Source organism: Furipterus horrens, unplaced genomic scaffold (genome assembly GCF_987537825.1).
Source record: "Furipterus horrens unplaced genomic scaffold, mFurHor1.1.pri manual_scaffold_3, whole genome shotgun sequence".
Lineage (NCBI taxonomy): Eukaryota > Metazoa > Chordata > Mammalia > Chiroptera > Furipteridae > Furipterus > Furipterus horrens.
The window spans coordinates 17,615,374-17,631,390 of record NW_028327173.1 but is presented as its reverse complement, the minus strand read 5'-3'; the positions used below and the strand labels follow the sequence as shown (position 1 = coordinate 17,631,390).

At 39.1% G+C, this 16,017-nt stretch overlaps 1 protein-coding gene across 2 annotated transcripts in view; it reads right to left on the bottom strand.

Moving 5' to 3' along the window:
• FAM76A (family with sequence similarity 76 member A) overlaps positions 1 to 16,017 on the bottom strand; it is a 29,072-nt gene that overhangs the window by 3,868 nt on the left and 9,187 nt on the right. For both annotated transcript variants that reach the window (XM_090268894.1, XM_090268895.1), the window contains 3 exons: positions 13,773 to 13,930; positions 10,262 to 10,348; positions 2,212 to 2,347 (listed from right to left, as the gene is read on the bottom strand). In XM_090268894.1, the coding sequence (XP_090125020.1) occupies positions 2,212 to 2,347; positions 10,262 to 10,348; positions 13,773 to 13,930 (381 nt within the window). The remainder of the gene's footprint in view (positions 1 to 2,211; positions 2,348 to 10,261; positions 10,349 to 13,772; positions 13,931 to 16,017) is intronic.

Below are 16,017 nucleotides of genomic sequence, written 5' to 3'. Positions count from 1 at the left end.
ATATTCCAAGCCAAGAAGTGTGACCTTGATCTGGAAAGTTATAGGGAACAATCTAATATTTTTGCTCTTTTTGATACCCTAACTTTGCAAAGCAGTAGAAACAAGTGTTTGTTTTTTCTCTATTTTGCAAAAATCCTTTTACATGCCATTCTGATCCAGTCCATGAAGAAAATATACTTGGGTCCACTTTCACCTGATAGTCATGTAGTAAAGCAGAAAGAATATTGGTATCTTTATTTAAATTATATTTCATTGTTTATGCTATTACAGTAGTCCCTCACTGTATCGTGGGATTTTTATAAATATTATATTTAATTATTTATCGTGGATTTTTCGCTATATCGCAGGATTTTGCAGTACTGTATACGTATGTTGTTAAAGTTATGTAGGTTTAAGAGTGTAGAATATGTTTAAGAACATAAGTAGTGTTTATAAAAATGTGGAAAGGGTTAATAAGGGACTGGGAACGGTTTATTAGTGTGTGGGAAGGGTTTATAAAGCCTTAAAATATATATAAATACTAAAATAAATGTAAGATTCCTACTTCATGGATTTTCACCTATTGTGGGGGGGTCTAGAATGTAATACCTGCGATAAGTGAGGGAATACTGTACAGTTGTTCCAATTTTTCCTTCTTTGCTTCCCTCCTCCCAGCCCCACCCCAACTCCATCAGAATACTGGTCTCTTTCCATGAATCTCCGCCTTACTAGAAGAAGAAAGCAGAGCACAGTAGAGAGAATGGTACACTGGGGAGACTTCAGTTTGTTCTTTCGTTTTGCCATTTACTAGTTGTGTGAATTGGACACGTCGTTTACTTTCTTTAGGTGTATTTCTTCATCTATAAAATGAGGCGGAAATTAAATTGAAAGACTGCACATGAAGATTTTAATGTCATAAATGTCTTTGTTAGCCACTGGAATGAATAACAGCATTCTAGATCTGGCAAAAGACATATAGGCTCAGGGAAAAAACAGCTAGTTGTAGGGATTAGAACCCTAAAAGGAAAACTATTGGAGGCATTCTTTATCAAATAATAATAATAATTCCTACTTCAAAGGGTTGTTATGAGAATGAGTTAATATATATAAAGCACTCAGAATAGTCAGGCCCATCGTAAGTATCCATTAGAAGTTAGCTATTATTATTATTCTTAATATATTATATTAAGGCAAAAATGAGATAATTTCTAAAATGTAAAAATAAGAAGTACCAGACATGAGCCTTGGCTGGTGTGGCTCAGTGAATTGAGCGGCAGCCTGTGAACTGAAAGGTTGCCAGTTCGATCTAGTCAGGGCACATGCCTGGGTTGCAGGCCAGGTCCCTGGATGGGGGCGTGCGAGAGGCAACAGGTCAATATATCTCTCACACATCGATGTTTCTCTCCCCCTTCTTCTCCCTCCCTTCTCATCTCTCAAAAAATAAATAAATAAATAAAATCTTTGAAAAAAAACAGAAATACCAGACACGAATCAGAATGAAGATGTAAAAAGTCCCCTTAAAGAGGGAGGATGACTTAGAACAGAATAAGATTTTAACTGAAGATATTAACATGTTTCAAGAGTGAGTTAATCAGGAAGGGAGTTGTCAGTTATGGAACCAAAATGACGCAAAAGTCACAAAGGAAGGCCTACCTGAACACTGTCCAGGGAGAAGGGAGACCTGGCCCACATATTTTGAGTATTACTGTCCCATGGACATGCCATCCCAGTAACAGAGAGAGAGGCATCAGGTTCTCTTAGCCTGAGAGCATTAAAAATTCCAATTACATAACTACCTCCTTCTATCCTAACACCACGCTCATTCAGCACTTTCTGATTACAACAGTCTAAGGAAGCTCATGCTGAGAAAAACAGTACTCAGTTACGTGCCCCACTGTAAATTAAGAGGGAGCACTACAGTTTTATACATCATCTCTGTAAGCTTGGTTAACACGAGTTCTCCCTGAGAAGGGGAAGCTCCCTCCAAAAGCTGAGTGGGTTTCTAAACCCACTGGGGCTGAGGTGGATTCATTACAGTAATACCATGCCATACGTCCTCTTAGCAGACAGCAAGCCTTTCCCCAGGATATCCCAACCTTGCCGTTGGATTTCTCTCAAGCATCAATGGTAAGTACCCAACAAATACCAGTTAAAGAGAGTTAACATCATGCCCTATTCCATAGAGCTTACTCTTGAATCATTCTGACCTGAGAGGCATTAACTAAGCCATACCTTCTTCTCTTTCTCTAAAATCATTTGATCCTTTTGATGCAGCATCTTCTTCAGAGTTGCCACTTCTTCCTTCAGTTGGGCAATAATGACAAAGTGGTCAGTGCCTGGTGAATCCAGAGCCAGGTCCGGGGAAAAGCTGCATGAAAAAATGGAGAGGAAAAAAATCAGAACTTGGATGGATAAACCTTTTTTCCTGAATTTTTATAAGAATTTATCTGAGCCAAACTGAAGATACACCTGAAAGCAAGATCCCAAGAGACTGAGATAAATGCTTGACAAACTTTTTTTCTACCTGAGGACACATTGTAGGCCACTTGGCTGCAAGCTCAAGGGCAGGAGCAACTATTTGAACTCCCAGCATTAAGCACAATCCTCCATACATGTCAGGCTCAACAGCATGTGCTTAACTGCACAGGCAAGGTGGTCATCAGATAAACATCCCAACAAAAGCACAACCTGCAGCATTCCATCTGCATCTTCCCTCACATTCAAGACTAAAATAAATGTCATTTCACAAGAGTCAAGGATATTCCGTTTCAAGTTCATTAAAGATGTCCAGTTATTTATGGCCTAAACAGTCCTAATTTTTGTGATTAATTTCCCTAGAACTTGAACTAATGATCAAGTATAAACACATGCATTTTTTTCTTTAACGCTTCCCACAGAGCTCCTCTTTTGATTCCGTTTTCTGCCCCAAAGCTGTGATGTGGTGCAGCTGCTGAGAAGCTGCTGCATTTCATCCCAGGAACAACCAGTCCTTTTTAAAAATGATAAAAAGAAGATGAGCCCTGGGTGGTGTGGCTCAGTGGACTGAATGCTGGCCTGTGAACTGAAAGGCTGCCAGTTTGATTCCCAGTCAGGGCACATGCCTGGGTTGTGGGCCAGGTCCCCAGTTGGGGGTGTCTGAGAGGCAGTCATACACTGATGTTTTTCTCCCTTCCTTCCCCTCTAAAAAAATAAATAAAATCTTTTTTTAAAAAAAGATGAAATTAATAGGAAGTCAATGTCTTCTATACTATAACTGGCCTGCTGATTGCCACCTCAAATATCAAGAATTCTGTGACATTTAGTTAGAAAAGGAACAAAGAGGTGGCAGACTCCTGAGTCAGTCACAACCTGGGTTTTCAACAAATTCCTCCCAGTAACAGTATCTTGGCACTTCATTTTGTCAAAGTACAGGGTGAACTCTGTCCTTTTAGTAGAGTCTCCTAATCAGGACCAGTTTCAGGGAATCTGTAAGCCCCTGAAATTGTATGTACAATTCTCTGTATACATATACAGTAGTCCTTCGCTATATCTCAGTTTACTTATTACAGCCTCACTATATCGCGGGATTTTTAAAAATATTATATTTAATTATTTATCGCGGATTTTTCGCTATATTGCAGAATTTTTTGTTATATCGCAGGATTTTTCGGTACTGTATACATATGTTAAAGTTACGTAAGTTTAAGAGTGTAGAATAAATTTAAGGTTCCTACTTCGCGGGGGGGGGTCTGGAACATAATAAGCATGATAAGTGAGGGAATACTGTAATGAGAGGTTTCTAGGGTGAGAATCTACAGCTTTTATTGGTTGGTCTAGAAGCATCTTAGACCCAAAACAAGGTAATGAATCATTGTCAAAAGGGTCAAATCCTGCCCTACTCTAGAGACTTCCGAAAGGTAGCTCTTTATTTTTCCCCAGGGCAATCTTTAAAGTAAAACACAAACCTGTTTTACCTAAGCAGACACTGAAGTAATGATTCCTAACTCCCTATATCAATAATTCTAGTTTCCCCTTGCTATTGGTTCTTTCCTATATCTTAAACCACACCAACCAGCATTTCTCTGCACAGGCAGAAGCTCCAAACGGCAAGCCAAATCACTGGACATACTTCCTCACAGTAACCACGTCAAACATTTCTACAGCTAGAATGAGGAGACACAGTACATTGGTAAGAATATTCCACTCCCAGTCTACATGAAGCATATGAGAAGAATGAGAGAAGAACAAATCAGTGCTTTCATAACTGATGAATATGCAGACTTACTAGGTAACAAAAGACTAAATGCAAAATAATAAAACAAGGCATGCAGGAGAAAATATTGAAAGGCCCCATTCAGTTCCACTAGTTTCAATATCCACCCCTTAATCCAACAGAATCTCTTTAAACCCATAACTAAAGCAACGAATAAATGGAGTAATGAGCTAAGTATAAACAATTTCTATTGTCCCCAAAGCTCCTAATGCTCTGCTCTACCTGCTTCTTGAGAGAGGATTCTTTCTATAAATTGTTGACAGAACTAGTCATGTCTATCCTGTATGTTAGGACCTGACCTTCCTAACTCTCTAACTTCTGATTAATAAGCGCTGCTAGGAATCAAAATGAAAAAATATGGTAGGTTAGTAAGGCAGAAAATCAGATCCAGTCTCTTTCCAAATACCTCCAATGACAGGGAACTAAATATTTCTCCAGGAAGCTTCTTGCCTTTTCCAAAAGCGTGTGTTAAATATAAGAACAATCTTCCTTGGGTTGAGCCCAAAATTGCCTCCCTGTCATTCCTAGCCATTGGTCCTGGGTCTGTCCTCAAAGGCCACATGGAGTACATCTAATCTTTCCAGCATATTTCAGATGGAGAAAAAAATAAAATTATAAGGAAAGGAAAATAATGTCCTTTAGAAACAATAAACCTCAAGGTACACCTGGGTGTCATCCATTGTTGAGAATGCTTTTCAATTGCCCATAGAAAAATAAGCCAATAGGAGTAAAATGTAGCTGGTGCATTTTCTCAGGGAAGAAAAGTCAGAAATGAACTCAGATTTTCTTCAAATTGAAAAGTTTTTGTTACCCTAGCTGGTGTGAATCAACCGATTTGAGTGCTGGCCTGAGAACTGAAGGATCGCCGATTCGATTTCCAGTCAGGACACACGCCTGGTTTGTGCAATGGGTCCCCATTTGGGGCGTGCAAGAGACAACCAATTGATGTATCTCTTGCAAATTGATGTTTCTCTCCCTTTCTTTCTCCCTCCCTTCCCCTAAAAATAAATAAATAAATAAATAAATAAATATATTTTTTAGAAAAGTTTCTGTTACAATTTCAAAAGACTAGAAAATACAATAGGGAGGCTGTGAATTTTTCAGGATACTTTTTTAAAAAGGCATTTTGTAAAATCACTACAGAAATTATTTTATTAAAAAAACCCTAAAGTAATGTATTTTCTATTTGATATAGAAGACTAATGAATAAAAGAAGAAGAAGAAATACTCAAATATGCCTAATATTTAAAGAATAAGAGAGAATGTGGAAGTATAGAAAGGTCAATGGAAACTGTTGAAAGCAACCAGCAGATGACACAAAAGAATAAAAATGAAAGAATTGGAACATAAATTTAAAAGTATATGGGTATTTCCCTCTGTCTGGGTAGCTCAGTTGGTTAGAGCATCGTCCTGATATGCCCAGGTGGAGGGTTCAATCCCCTGGTCAGAGCACATACAAAGTCAACCAATGAATGCATAAATAAGTGGAACAAATCTGTTTCTCTGTCTCTCCCATTCTCTCTCTAAAAATCAAATACAATTTTTAAAAATATATGGATGTTTTAAAAGTGGGGCTAGAAAAGTAGATTGTGATTAGTTAAAAACTGGGAGGCAGCTACAAGAACAGATATTGAGTTGGCCAAAAAGACCATTTGTTTTTTTCCATAAGATGGTTCTAGCAGTGCTTTGTTGTCTTCAACTTCATTTGAAACAATTTTGTGAGATTGTATTGTGACAGCTGTCATACCAGAACATTTCTTTTTTAACTTATCAAAACTGGTCAATTTTTGGGGACTTCCGGCCAAGATGGAGGCTTAGACGGACACGCTAGGTCTCCCTCTACAACTAGAGAGGAATACAACTACTTCAAAACAAAGGATAACTAGAAATTCCAGAAAATAAAACTACACGGAAGCCCAACATATGAAGTTATAAACCAGCGGTGCCATTTGGGCAGGTAAGAGTTAAAGAGGGCAGTGCTGTTTGCGGTCGCACCTGGACAGTGGCGGGCGGCGAGGAATCCCGCCTGCAGTCAAGCCCCTGGCGGTGCGCGACCCCGGCGAGGAATCCCGGCTGCGGGCAAGCCCCTGGCAGTGCGCGACTCCGGCGCTGGGGAGAGCGGCCGCCGCATCGCCTTGAACAGTGAGGCCCAGGGGGGCGGGAGGACGGATCCCGGTCTCCTAGCTGAATAACTGTGTGAATCCATCTTGGACCCCCGCCCCCAAAGAAAGCACCACAGGGCTGCGAAATAGGTCGCGGACAGGCAGGCGCCGGTCGCTGATTTGTGACGCGTACACAGGCACTGCCCCGGACAGCCGGCCCAAGAAAACAAAACGCATCTGTCAAAATGAGGCAGACAACTATAGAAATCCCGGTGGCACAGCTCACCAGGCAGCAGATAGAGAACCTGACAGATGAACAGATAAGAAACCTGTCAGAGGCTCAGTTCTGGGCCATTGTTATCAGGTGGCTTACAGAATTCACAAAAGAGCAGGAAAAAGATAAGAAAGAAGCGAAAAACTTTCATAACGAAAGGAACTACGAGATAGATGGTGAGAAAAAAAAAATCCAGAGTTCATTTCAAGAAACTGGAATATGGAGAAGGAACAAGCAGTCAACCAATGCAGCGAGAGGAAATGGGAAGCAACAATGAGAGGATCAGAAACCTCTGGGACAGCTATAAAAGGCCCAACATAAGAATCATTGGTTTGCCAGAGAATGAGGAAGATGAACTAGAACTTGAAAAATTGAGTGAAAATATAATAAAGGAGAACTTCCCAGACTTGGGGAAGGGAATAGACTTGCAGGTCCAGGAAGCAAGGAGCGTTCCCAAGAGACTGGACCCAGGGAGAACCACCCCAAGACACATTATAATCAAAATGTCAAAAATTAAAGATAAAGAGAGAATCTTAAAAGCAGCAAGAGAGAAGAAAAGAATTATGTACAAAGGGGTTCCAATTAGACTATCAGCTGACTTCTCAAGGGAAACCCTACAGGCAAGAAGAGACTGGCAAGAAATATTCAAAGTAATGAAAATCCAAAACCTACAACCACGAATACTCTATCCAGCGAAATTGTCATTCAGAATAGAAGGACAGAGAAAGTGTTTCCAGGACAAAATAAAACTGAAAGAGTTCATTAGATCAAAAAAAAAAAAAAAAAAAAAAAACTGGTCAATTTTTGTGTAGCCATTTTAATACTGAAGATGGAAGAAAATGTGCAACATTTTCAGCGTATTATGCTTTATTAATTCAAGAAAGGTAAAGATACAACTGAAATGTAAAAAAAAAAAAAAATTGTACAGTGTATGAAGAAGGTGCTGTGACTGATCGAAAGTGTCAAAAGCGGTTTGTGAAGTTTCATGCTGGAGATTTCTTGCTGGGTGATGCTCCATGGTTCGGTAGACCAGTTGGAAGTTGATAGCGATCAAATTGAGCATTAATTGAGAACAATCAACAATATAGCATGTGAGAGATAGCCAACATACTCAAAATATCCAAACCAGTAAAGTTATTGGTGAAAATGAAAAATGTGTCTTATTTTATAGAAAAAAACACAGGGGCTTTTTGGCCAACCCAATAGTTCAGAAATGAGACTGGTAACATTTTGTACAGAACTGAATTCAAGTCAGTAAAAATGTTTTGGTTTGCATGACATTAAAAAGGAACTGTCAAAATTACAAAGAACGGTCAGAATGTTTTCAAAGTGAAGGAAAAGTGGGTGGTGACCACACAATACAGTATACAGGTGATATAAGATAGAATTGTACACCTGAAACCTATATAATTTTTCAAATTTTTTACTTATTCATTTTTAGAGAGAGAGAGAGAAACCTCAATTTGTTGTTCTACTTACTGATGCATTCACTGGCTGATTCTTGTATGTGCCTGATGGGGACTGAACCTGCAACCTTGGGGTATTGGGCTGATGCTCTAACCAACTGAGCTACCAGCCAGGGCAAAACATATGTGACCAATGACATATGTCACCAATGTGACCCCAATGAATTCAATTAAAAAATTCAAAAAAATATTTTTAAAAAGTGAAGGAAAAGCAAGAACAGAACAAAAATTAAAAGAAAAGGAAAAATGTAATTTACCGTGGGCTATGAACTTTTAAAAGAAAGATGTACAAACAAGTGGAATAGTGTTAAGATTGCTAAAGCAGGACATTCAAGTGGAACTTGAATATACATGAAAATAATTTTTGTGGCAGCAGAAATTTTTTCCAAATTTTCAAGTTATTCGGGTAAATTAGTTTTTAAAATTAGCATGTACATCTCAAGAAAAAAAAAATGATTTTTTTTTTTAATGAGATGAGAAGTTCCATGGCAAAGAATCTTTTATTTATTTATTTATTTTTAGAGAGGGGAAGGGAGGGAGAAAGAGGGAGAGAAACATCAATGTGTAGTTGCCTCTCATGTGCCCCCAGCTGGGGACCTGGCCCACAACCCAGGCATGTGCCCTGACTGGGAATCGACCCTTTGGTTTGCAGGCCAGCACTCAATCCACTGAGCCACACTGGTCAGGGCAAAATGATCTTTTAAGATCATTTCCGGATAACGTTATAAAAGACTGTGTACCTAAGTTTTAAAGACTAGCATCCAACTTCAGGAAAACAATCACTGCTGGTGACCAGATGCAATAAAACACTTGAAACAGAAAGCTTAACTTTTTCACCTGGTGTATCCACAGCAATGGACAACAAAAACGGCTGAGTGGCAGTATCTCAAGAACAAAATAAGCTAAAAGAAGGTCAACTTTAAGAACTGGTTGGCTAACCTAAAGAATATGAACAAACCTTTTCCAGGTCTTCAAACACAGTCAGGATCAGAAGTGAACACAAGACAGAAATTATGACTAAAGGCTGTGGGTCTTGGCTTAGGTCTTTATAAAGCAGGGCCCTCAGAAAGGCTCAGTCCTTGAAGTAGTTCTTGCAGGGTCATGTGCCTAGAAGAGGTGATGGGACAATCTGTGCCATATCTACTTTCCTCAGAATGTCCAGATCACTTAGTTGTTCAGAGAACAGTAGAGCTGACCAGAAAGATGGACTTTATGGTTCCTTCCCCTATGTAATCTGAGTATCTAAGTTAAGCATTTCAGAAGATTCAATTTAAGAAGTTTAAAAATCAATGATGCTGGTTGTTAAAAAGATAACTTGCAGAATCTGAAATCAAGTTAATGAAGAAGGTAACAAGAAAGAGTAAACTTCACAGATGCTTTGTATTCCCTTAAATAAACCAATCTATATGCTTATTTATTTAAGCCTATATGCTGGTCTGCTCCCAAATCCACCACTGGCTGGAAGGGAGAACTGAGACTGGGTGGAGTCTTCAGAATAGAAATGATTACAAGGATTTTAGGGAACAGTGTGTCAAGTGGTCTCCCTTCAGGATGCTGGGCCCCAGAGAAACAAAAAAATGGTTGGGCCCAAGACACTACTGGGAAGCAATCCATTGCACCAACATGGATGGGACAGTGCAGCTCACAAGAGGAAGCATTGCTGAGGGAGATGAAAGGAATAAAAATATGCACGTAGGCTTAAAATGAAACAAAAATATTTAAATGCATCTCATTCTCTCCTGATCTGCACTGGGCTGTTTTTCCGCATGCTAAGGAAGCACGGATCATCCCTTAGACAGAACAACATTGCCTTAACTCCAACTTGTCTCTGCTCTTCCTCTCGAGAATGACTCCTGCCCTGTCTGGAGGAGGCTACAGGCACAGATCATAATGAAAAGCATCCAGCTGTTGACTTCTTAGAATTAGTTTGGTGGAGTTAACTTGTGGATTGCAGAATTTGATTGCTACTAAATCCAGTTATATGTCCTGTCTTTTAATGACAAGATTGGGGATTTATAAACAATTATCAGTACTGCCTGTTTATAAGATATCAAGTGGCTAGCCTAGTGACTCGAAGACTGACAACCATGCACTAGAGCTCTAAGGCACAACCTAAAATGTACTTGTGTTTCAGGAACTGTGTATGCATTTCAAATGGAAGCATGCACACACACGCCAATTGGCTCACCTGTCTCCATTGGTTGTGATTGACTCAAACTTGGATTTTTTCTTTGGGATTTCATTTTGAATTGAAGACGTAGAAAGTGTTTTCTGGCTTTTAATGGCAAAAATAGAGAGACACATGTTAGAAATCAAAGATTAATAAAACTTGACAATGAAAGTGCCAAATGGGACCAATGAAATATCATAGCTCTTCCAAGCAAGAGTTATTTATTCTTGACTATTAAAATCCACCAAGGTGCTGATTTTGTAGGTCCTGGATGCAGGAGTGGCTTATTTCCACAGGCCCCCAAAATTCTTAGCCTTAAATACTACACCTGACTTATTAACAAGTATGAAAATAGTCAATAGAACTTCAATAAGAAGTATAATCTATCTTATAATTTAAAAAGTACTTTTACATTCAATGTTTCATATGCATCTTATAAATCTGTGAGGTATATACAAGATATTTCTACTTTGCAGAAACTGATGCTCATCAATGTTAATCGACCTACCCAAGAATATATAGCTTGTTCATAGTATAATAAAACTGGGACTAGACACCAGGTTGACATATTTGAACTCCTAGTCCAGTTTTTCTTCACTATGTCTCTGTGAATCTACTGGTATCTGAGTCCCATGACAATGCTAAAAATCAATTTTGGCCCTAATAAGTTCATCCTCTAAAACTGGTCTGCAACCCTTTCACTTTAATAAATGTCCAATTGCTAAGCTCAAAGGATGCTTCAGACACTTTCTTATTTGATGTCTTTTCAATATTTGATATCACTGACCATGCCATCCTTTTATCCCCCCAACTTTATTGAATAACTGACAAACATAATTGTATATATGTAAAGTACAGAATATGATGTTTTGATATACATATATATTATGGAATGATTACCAAAATCAAGATAATTAACACATCCATAACCTCACAGTTAACTTTTTTTTTTAATGGAGAAAATGCTTAAGGTCTACCTTCAGCAACTTTCAAGTATATAGTACCATATTAGTCATTCTTCTGTACATTAGATCCTCAGAATTTACTCCTTTTATAACTGAAATTCTGTCCCCTTTGACCTGCTCCAGGCCCTCGCAAACACCATTCTCTTCTGTTTCAATGAAACTGGTTTTTTAAAAAGATCATATGAAAGTGATACCACACAGTATTTGTCTTTCTCTTTTTTCACTTAGCATGATGCCCTTCAGGTTCATCCATGCTGTCGCAAATGGCAGGATTTCCTTCCTTTTTATGGCTGAATAATATTCCATAGAGTATACAGACCACATTTTCCTTATCCATTCATCTGTTGAAGAACATTTAAGTTGTTTGTATATTGTGTACAATGCTGCAATGAACATGGAAGTGCAAATATTTCTTTGAGATACTGATTTCATTTCCTTTGGATGTGTACCCAGAAGTGCTTGCTGGGTCGAATGGTAGTTCTATTTTTAATTTTTTGAGGAATCACCATACTTTTTCCACAATGGCTGTACCAATTTACACTCCCACTAACAGTGTTTAAGAGTTACCTTTTCTCTACAATCAGGCCAACATTTGTTATCTCTTGTATTTTTTATAATAACCATCCTAACAGGTGTGAAGTGATATCTCATTTTGGTTTTGATTTGTACATCCCTGACAATTAGTGATATTCAGCACCGTTTCAAGCATCTACTGGCCATCTGTATGTCTTCTTTGGAAAAATGTCTATGTGGGTCCTTTACCCACTTTTCTTTTTACTGTACTTTTTTTTTTTTTACTACTGAATTGTATGAGTTCTTTATGTATTTTGGATATCGACCCTTTATCAAGGTCATATATTCCATCCTTCTTGAATGCTTCTAGTGTTCTGTTCTCAGCCCCAACCTGAGTTACATCAACACCCATCTATCATAGTGGTTGGAAAGTGTTTCTCAGATCACCTACATCAGAATCATCCGGATATTTATAAAATACAGATTCCTGGACTCTTATCCTAGCTCCTACTAAATTAAACTCTGAGGTGGGGCCACAGGAATCTGAATTTTTAAATAATCTCGATTCCCACTTAAGTCTAATCAGTGGTCCATATCTAAACCTCTTTTCTGAATTCTAGGCCACGCTCACACAAAATAATTCTTTTTAATGCTTCAAACTCAACTTTTCAAAACTGAACTTCTCTTTTCCCCTTTTTATATTCTCTATAACTTAAGGATCTACCTATACATCTAAGTAAGAAACCTCAGAATTATCATTTACTCACCCAGCTCTTGTCCATCTATCTGTTCATTCTTCCTCAAAAGTATCTTCCTGAATCTGCCTCTTTGATCTTCAGTGCCACTGCCTGAGTGAGGTTCTTGTATTAACTAACATTTCTTACCTGACTGACTTTACAAGAAAAAGCTTCTTAACTAGGCCTCACGCTCTTTTTCCTCCAATGTAGTCTCCACAATAATCAGAGTTAACTTTTTTTTATTGGCCCCTTGATCAAGTTCACATTCTTTACCAGACCTACAGAATCCCTTTTCCGCCCATTTCACAGCTCCCAAACATAAGAGGACTGGCAATTCCTCAGAGTTCCATGTGGTCTCATGTCCTCCTTGTCTTTGCAAATGCTATTCCCTCAGCCCAGTATGCCTCTGCCCATTCCTTACCTGATGATTCCAACTCAGCCTAAGATACAGCTCTAACACCCGCTCTTCTCTAAGCCCTCCTTGCCTGACTTCCTAAGGCAGTTAATTACGAATGCCTCTCATGCCTGCATCTTGATGTTTCCACTGTGGAACTTATTTGCATGCTCCCAGAGAATTATACTGCAATGACTTGATTTCAGGTCTGTCTTCCCTACCAGAGTGCATACTCTTGGTGAGCTGCATGATTCCTTTATTTACCTCTGCATTCCTAGCAGAATCCGTGCCCATGAGAGTACTTAATGTTTGCTTTACGAATAAACAAAATCATACTAGTAATAATAACCAAGAATAACTAAGATGTATTCCTATATGCCAATTATAAAACTAATCACTATGCATGAACTGTATAATTTATCTACACAACTCCATGAGGTAATACTATTATTTCTCTCATTTTACAGATGAAAATCTTGCCCAAGATCTCATGCAGAGAACCTGGAAACGTCAGGATTCAATCCAGAGCCAGAACTCTTAACAACACTACCAGGGAATACCTAGAACATCTATCAGCCTCCTGGCCAAATATACATAAACAAGCTACATCCCTCAGAAAGTGAAATGTCCAATCTTCTAGGGAGATAACCCACTCTAAGGGTGAGGAGAACATCACATGTAAAATTGGAATAAGTACTACAAACCAAGTCACAAAATGCTAACACCTTACGGAAATCTCTCTGGCTCTTGGAAAATACATGAATTGTAAAATATAACAAAGGAGATTCCTCCTATAGGCTAGTTACTAAATAGGAAAAATAGAAAAATTAATAAAAAATGGTATCTTCATGGCTGATTGTGTGAGCATTACATCTGACCTACCAGCACCTCTAGTCCTGTCTTATGCACCTGGGGGTTACCTGTTATAATGGCTACCACTACTCAGTCGACTGTACTGCTCCTTCTCCTGGTGGCTGGCACGGGAAGAGCTGCTCAGATGCTTCCTCTGCTCTTTGGTCTTCTGAAGGACCCGTTTGTATGAAAGGGTGCACAGCCAGCAAAGCAACTTCCCATCTACCTGAAAGACAAGGACACAAAGATAAAGAAAAGGGAACAAAGTACATGGGTACTACAGAACATGAGTATAGGAAGCTAGGATCTCTGGACTAAGTCCCAGCTCTGCCACTTACGAGCTGTGTGAACTTAGGCAAGTCACTTGAGCTCTCTTGGGTTCAATTTCTTCATCTGTAAAATAGAGGATAATAGTACCTACTTCAGAGGGCTGTTGAACTTAGTGACATAATGTAGGTAAAGCATGGTGCCAGACATATAAATCTTGTTTAATAAATATGAATTGCTAATTTTATGTATCTTCTTGTTTGGTTTTTCTTTATTAGCAAACACAGACCAGAGCAAAGTTTCCATAAGAATTTCAAAAGACACAAGTATCTCCATGGTGCTCATTAAGGAAAACTCAGCAAAGAGAAGAGAAGACAGAAAGGTGAAATATCTTATGCACCAAGGTTGTGGGTTTGATACCCAGTCAGGGCACATACAGGATCAACCAATGGGTGCACTGATGGAACAACAAATTGATGTTTCTCTCTTTCTCTTCCTCTCTCTCTAAAAATCAATAATAAAAATATTTTAAATTAAATATAAAATTTATACTTCAGTTTTAATACCTTATAAATGGCTTACAAAATGATATGTATGCTGGATATCTTTTCTCAGAGAGAACGTCCCCAGAAAAAGACCAATGAGCAAGTAGTTTCCAGGGTCCCCGGTCCCTGGTGGTAGCCTATCATGACACTCTGAATTAGAAAAAGTTAGTCCCTTTGGGCAGAAGCAGATTTGTGCCAGGGAGCAGGGTACAGGGCCAGGAAAGCAGAATGGGGCTTCCAAAATCCTCTGAAGCTGGGGTGCCTCTGTGCAGCACTGACTGCAAAATCATTTGTGGGGCATCCTGGTGCAGGTGGCAGGGCAACAGAGCTATCTGGAATGACACGAGGTGGGAAGGCAGTGTGATGACATTTTATGGAATTTTCATTTTCATGTCTTGTTCCTGAAATTAGATCTCGTGCACTATCTTGAACATGGGTAGGCCATGCCATCATTTATCTGAAGTATTTTGATCTTGGAAGCAAAATCCAGTTTGCACCCCATCCTCCAACCCATTAGCAAGTCCATCAGTCTGAATCTATCCCACTTCACTGCTTCCACCCAAGTCAAGTCATTCTTCTCTCTCACAACTGCAAGAACCACCCAAATGATCTCCCTGATTCCACTCTTAGGCTCTTACAAACCATTTTCACCTAGATGCCAAAGAGGGCTTCTTAATTATAGTTCTGATTACATCTCTCCTCCCTTTAAAATCCAATGGTTTCTCATCATATTTAGTATAAAATCCAAACTTTTTACAATGGCCTATGCTGATTTAAATGTAGGCCCTCCCTGACCCTATAATCTCATTCCCCTTCTCTTCCCCGTGTTCAGTTTACCTTCTGTTCTTCCCATGTGCTAAGCTCACTCCTGCCTCAAGGACTTTTCATAGCTGGTCCTTCTTCCTGGAATCTTTGCCCTCCAGAAATACCATGGCTACGTTCTCATCATTCCACTTTCAGCTCCAGTGTTACCTCCTCAGAGGTCCTCCTGTTTGCCCAAGCTAAACTGGCCTCCCTAGGCACTCTCTACCATATACTGTTTCCTCATAGCACTTACATCTAAAATTTGTGTTAATTTATTTCCCTGTTTGTGCTGTCTCTCTCATACACATGAATATAAGCTCTATGAGACTAAGGTCTTTTCTGTTTAGTTCATTAATGTATTTTTTAAAAGATTTTATTATTTAAAGGGAGAGGAAGGAAGGGAGAAAGAGTGGGAGAGACATACCAGTGTGATACATCTATCAGTTGCCTCCCACACGCCCCCAACCAGGAACCTGGCCCACAACCCAGGCCTGTGCCCTGACCAGGAATCAGACCATCGACCTTTCAGTTTGCAGGCCAGCGCTCAGTCCCCTGAGCCAGAGCTCATTAATGTATTTCTAATAAGCATTTAATTATTTGTTAATGAACATATAAATGAATTCTGAAACCCAACTTCAATCTGGTTCATTTCATATTATGAAATATGGCCAGAAGGCCTGATTTTAGAACACTCCGG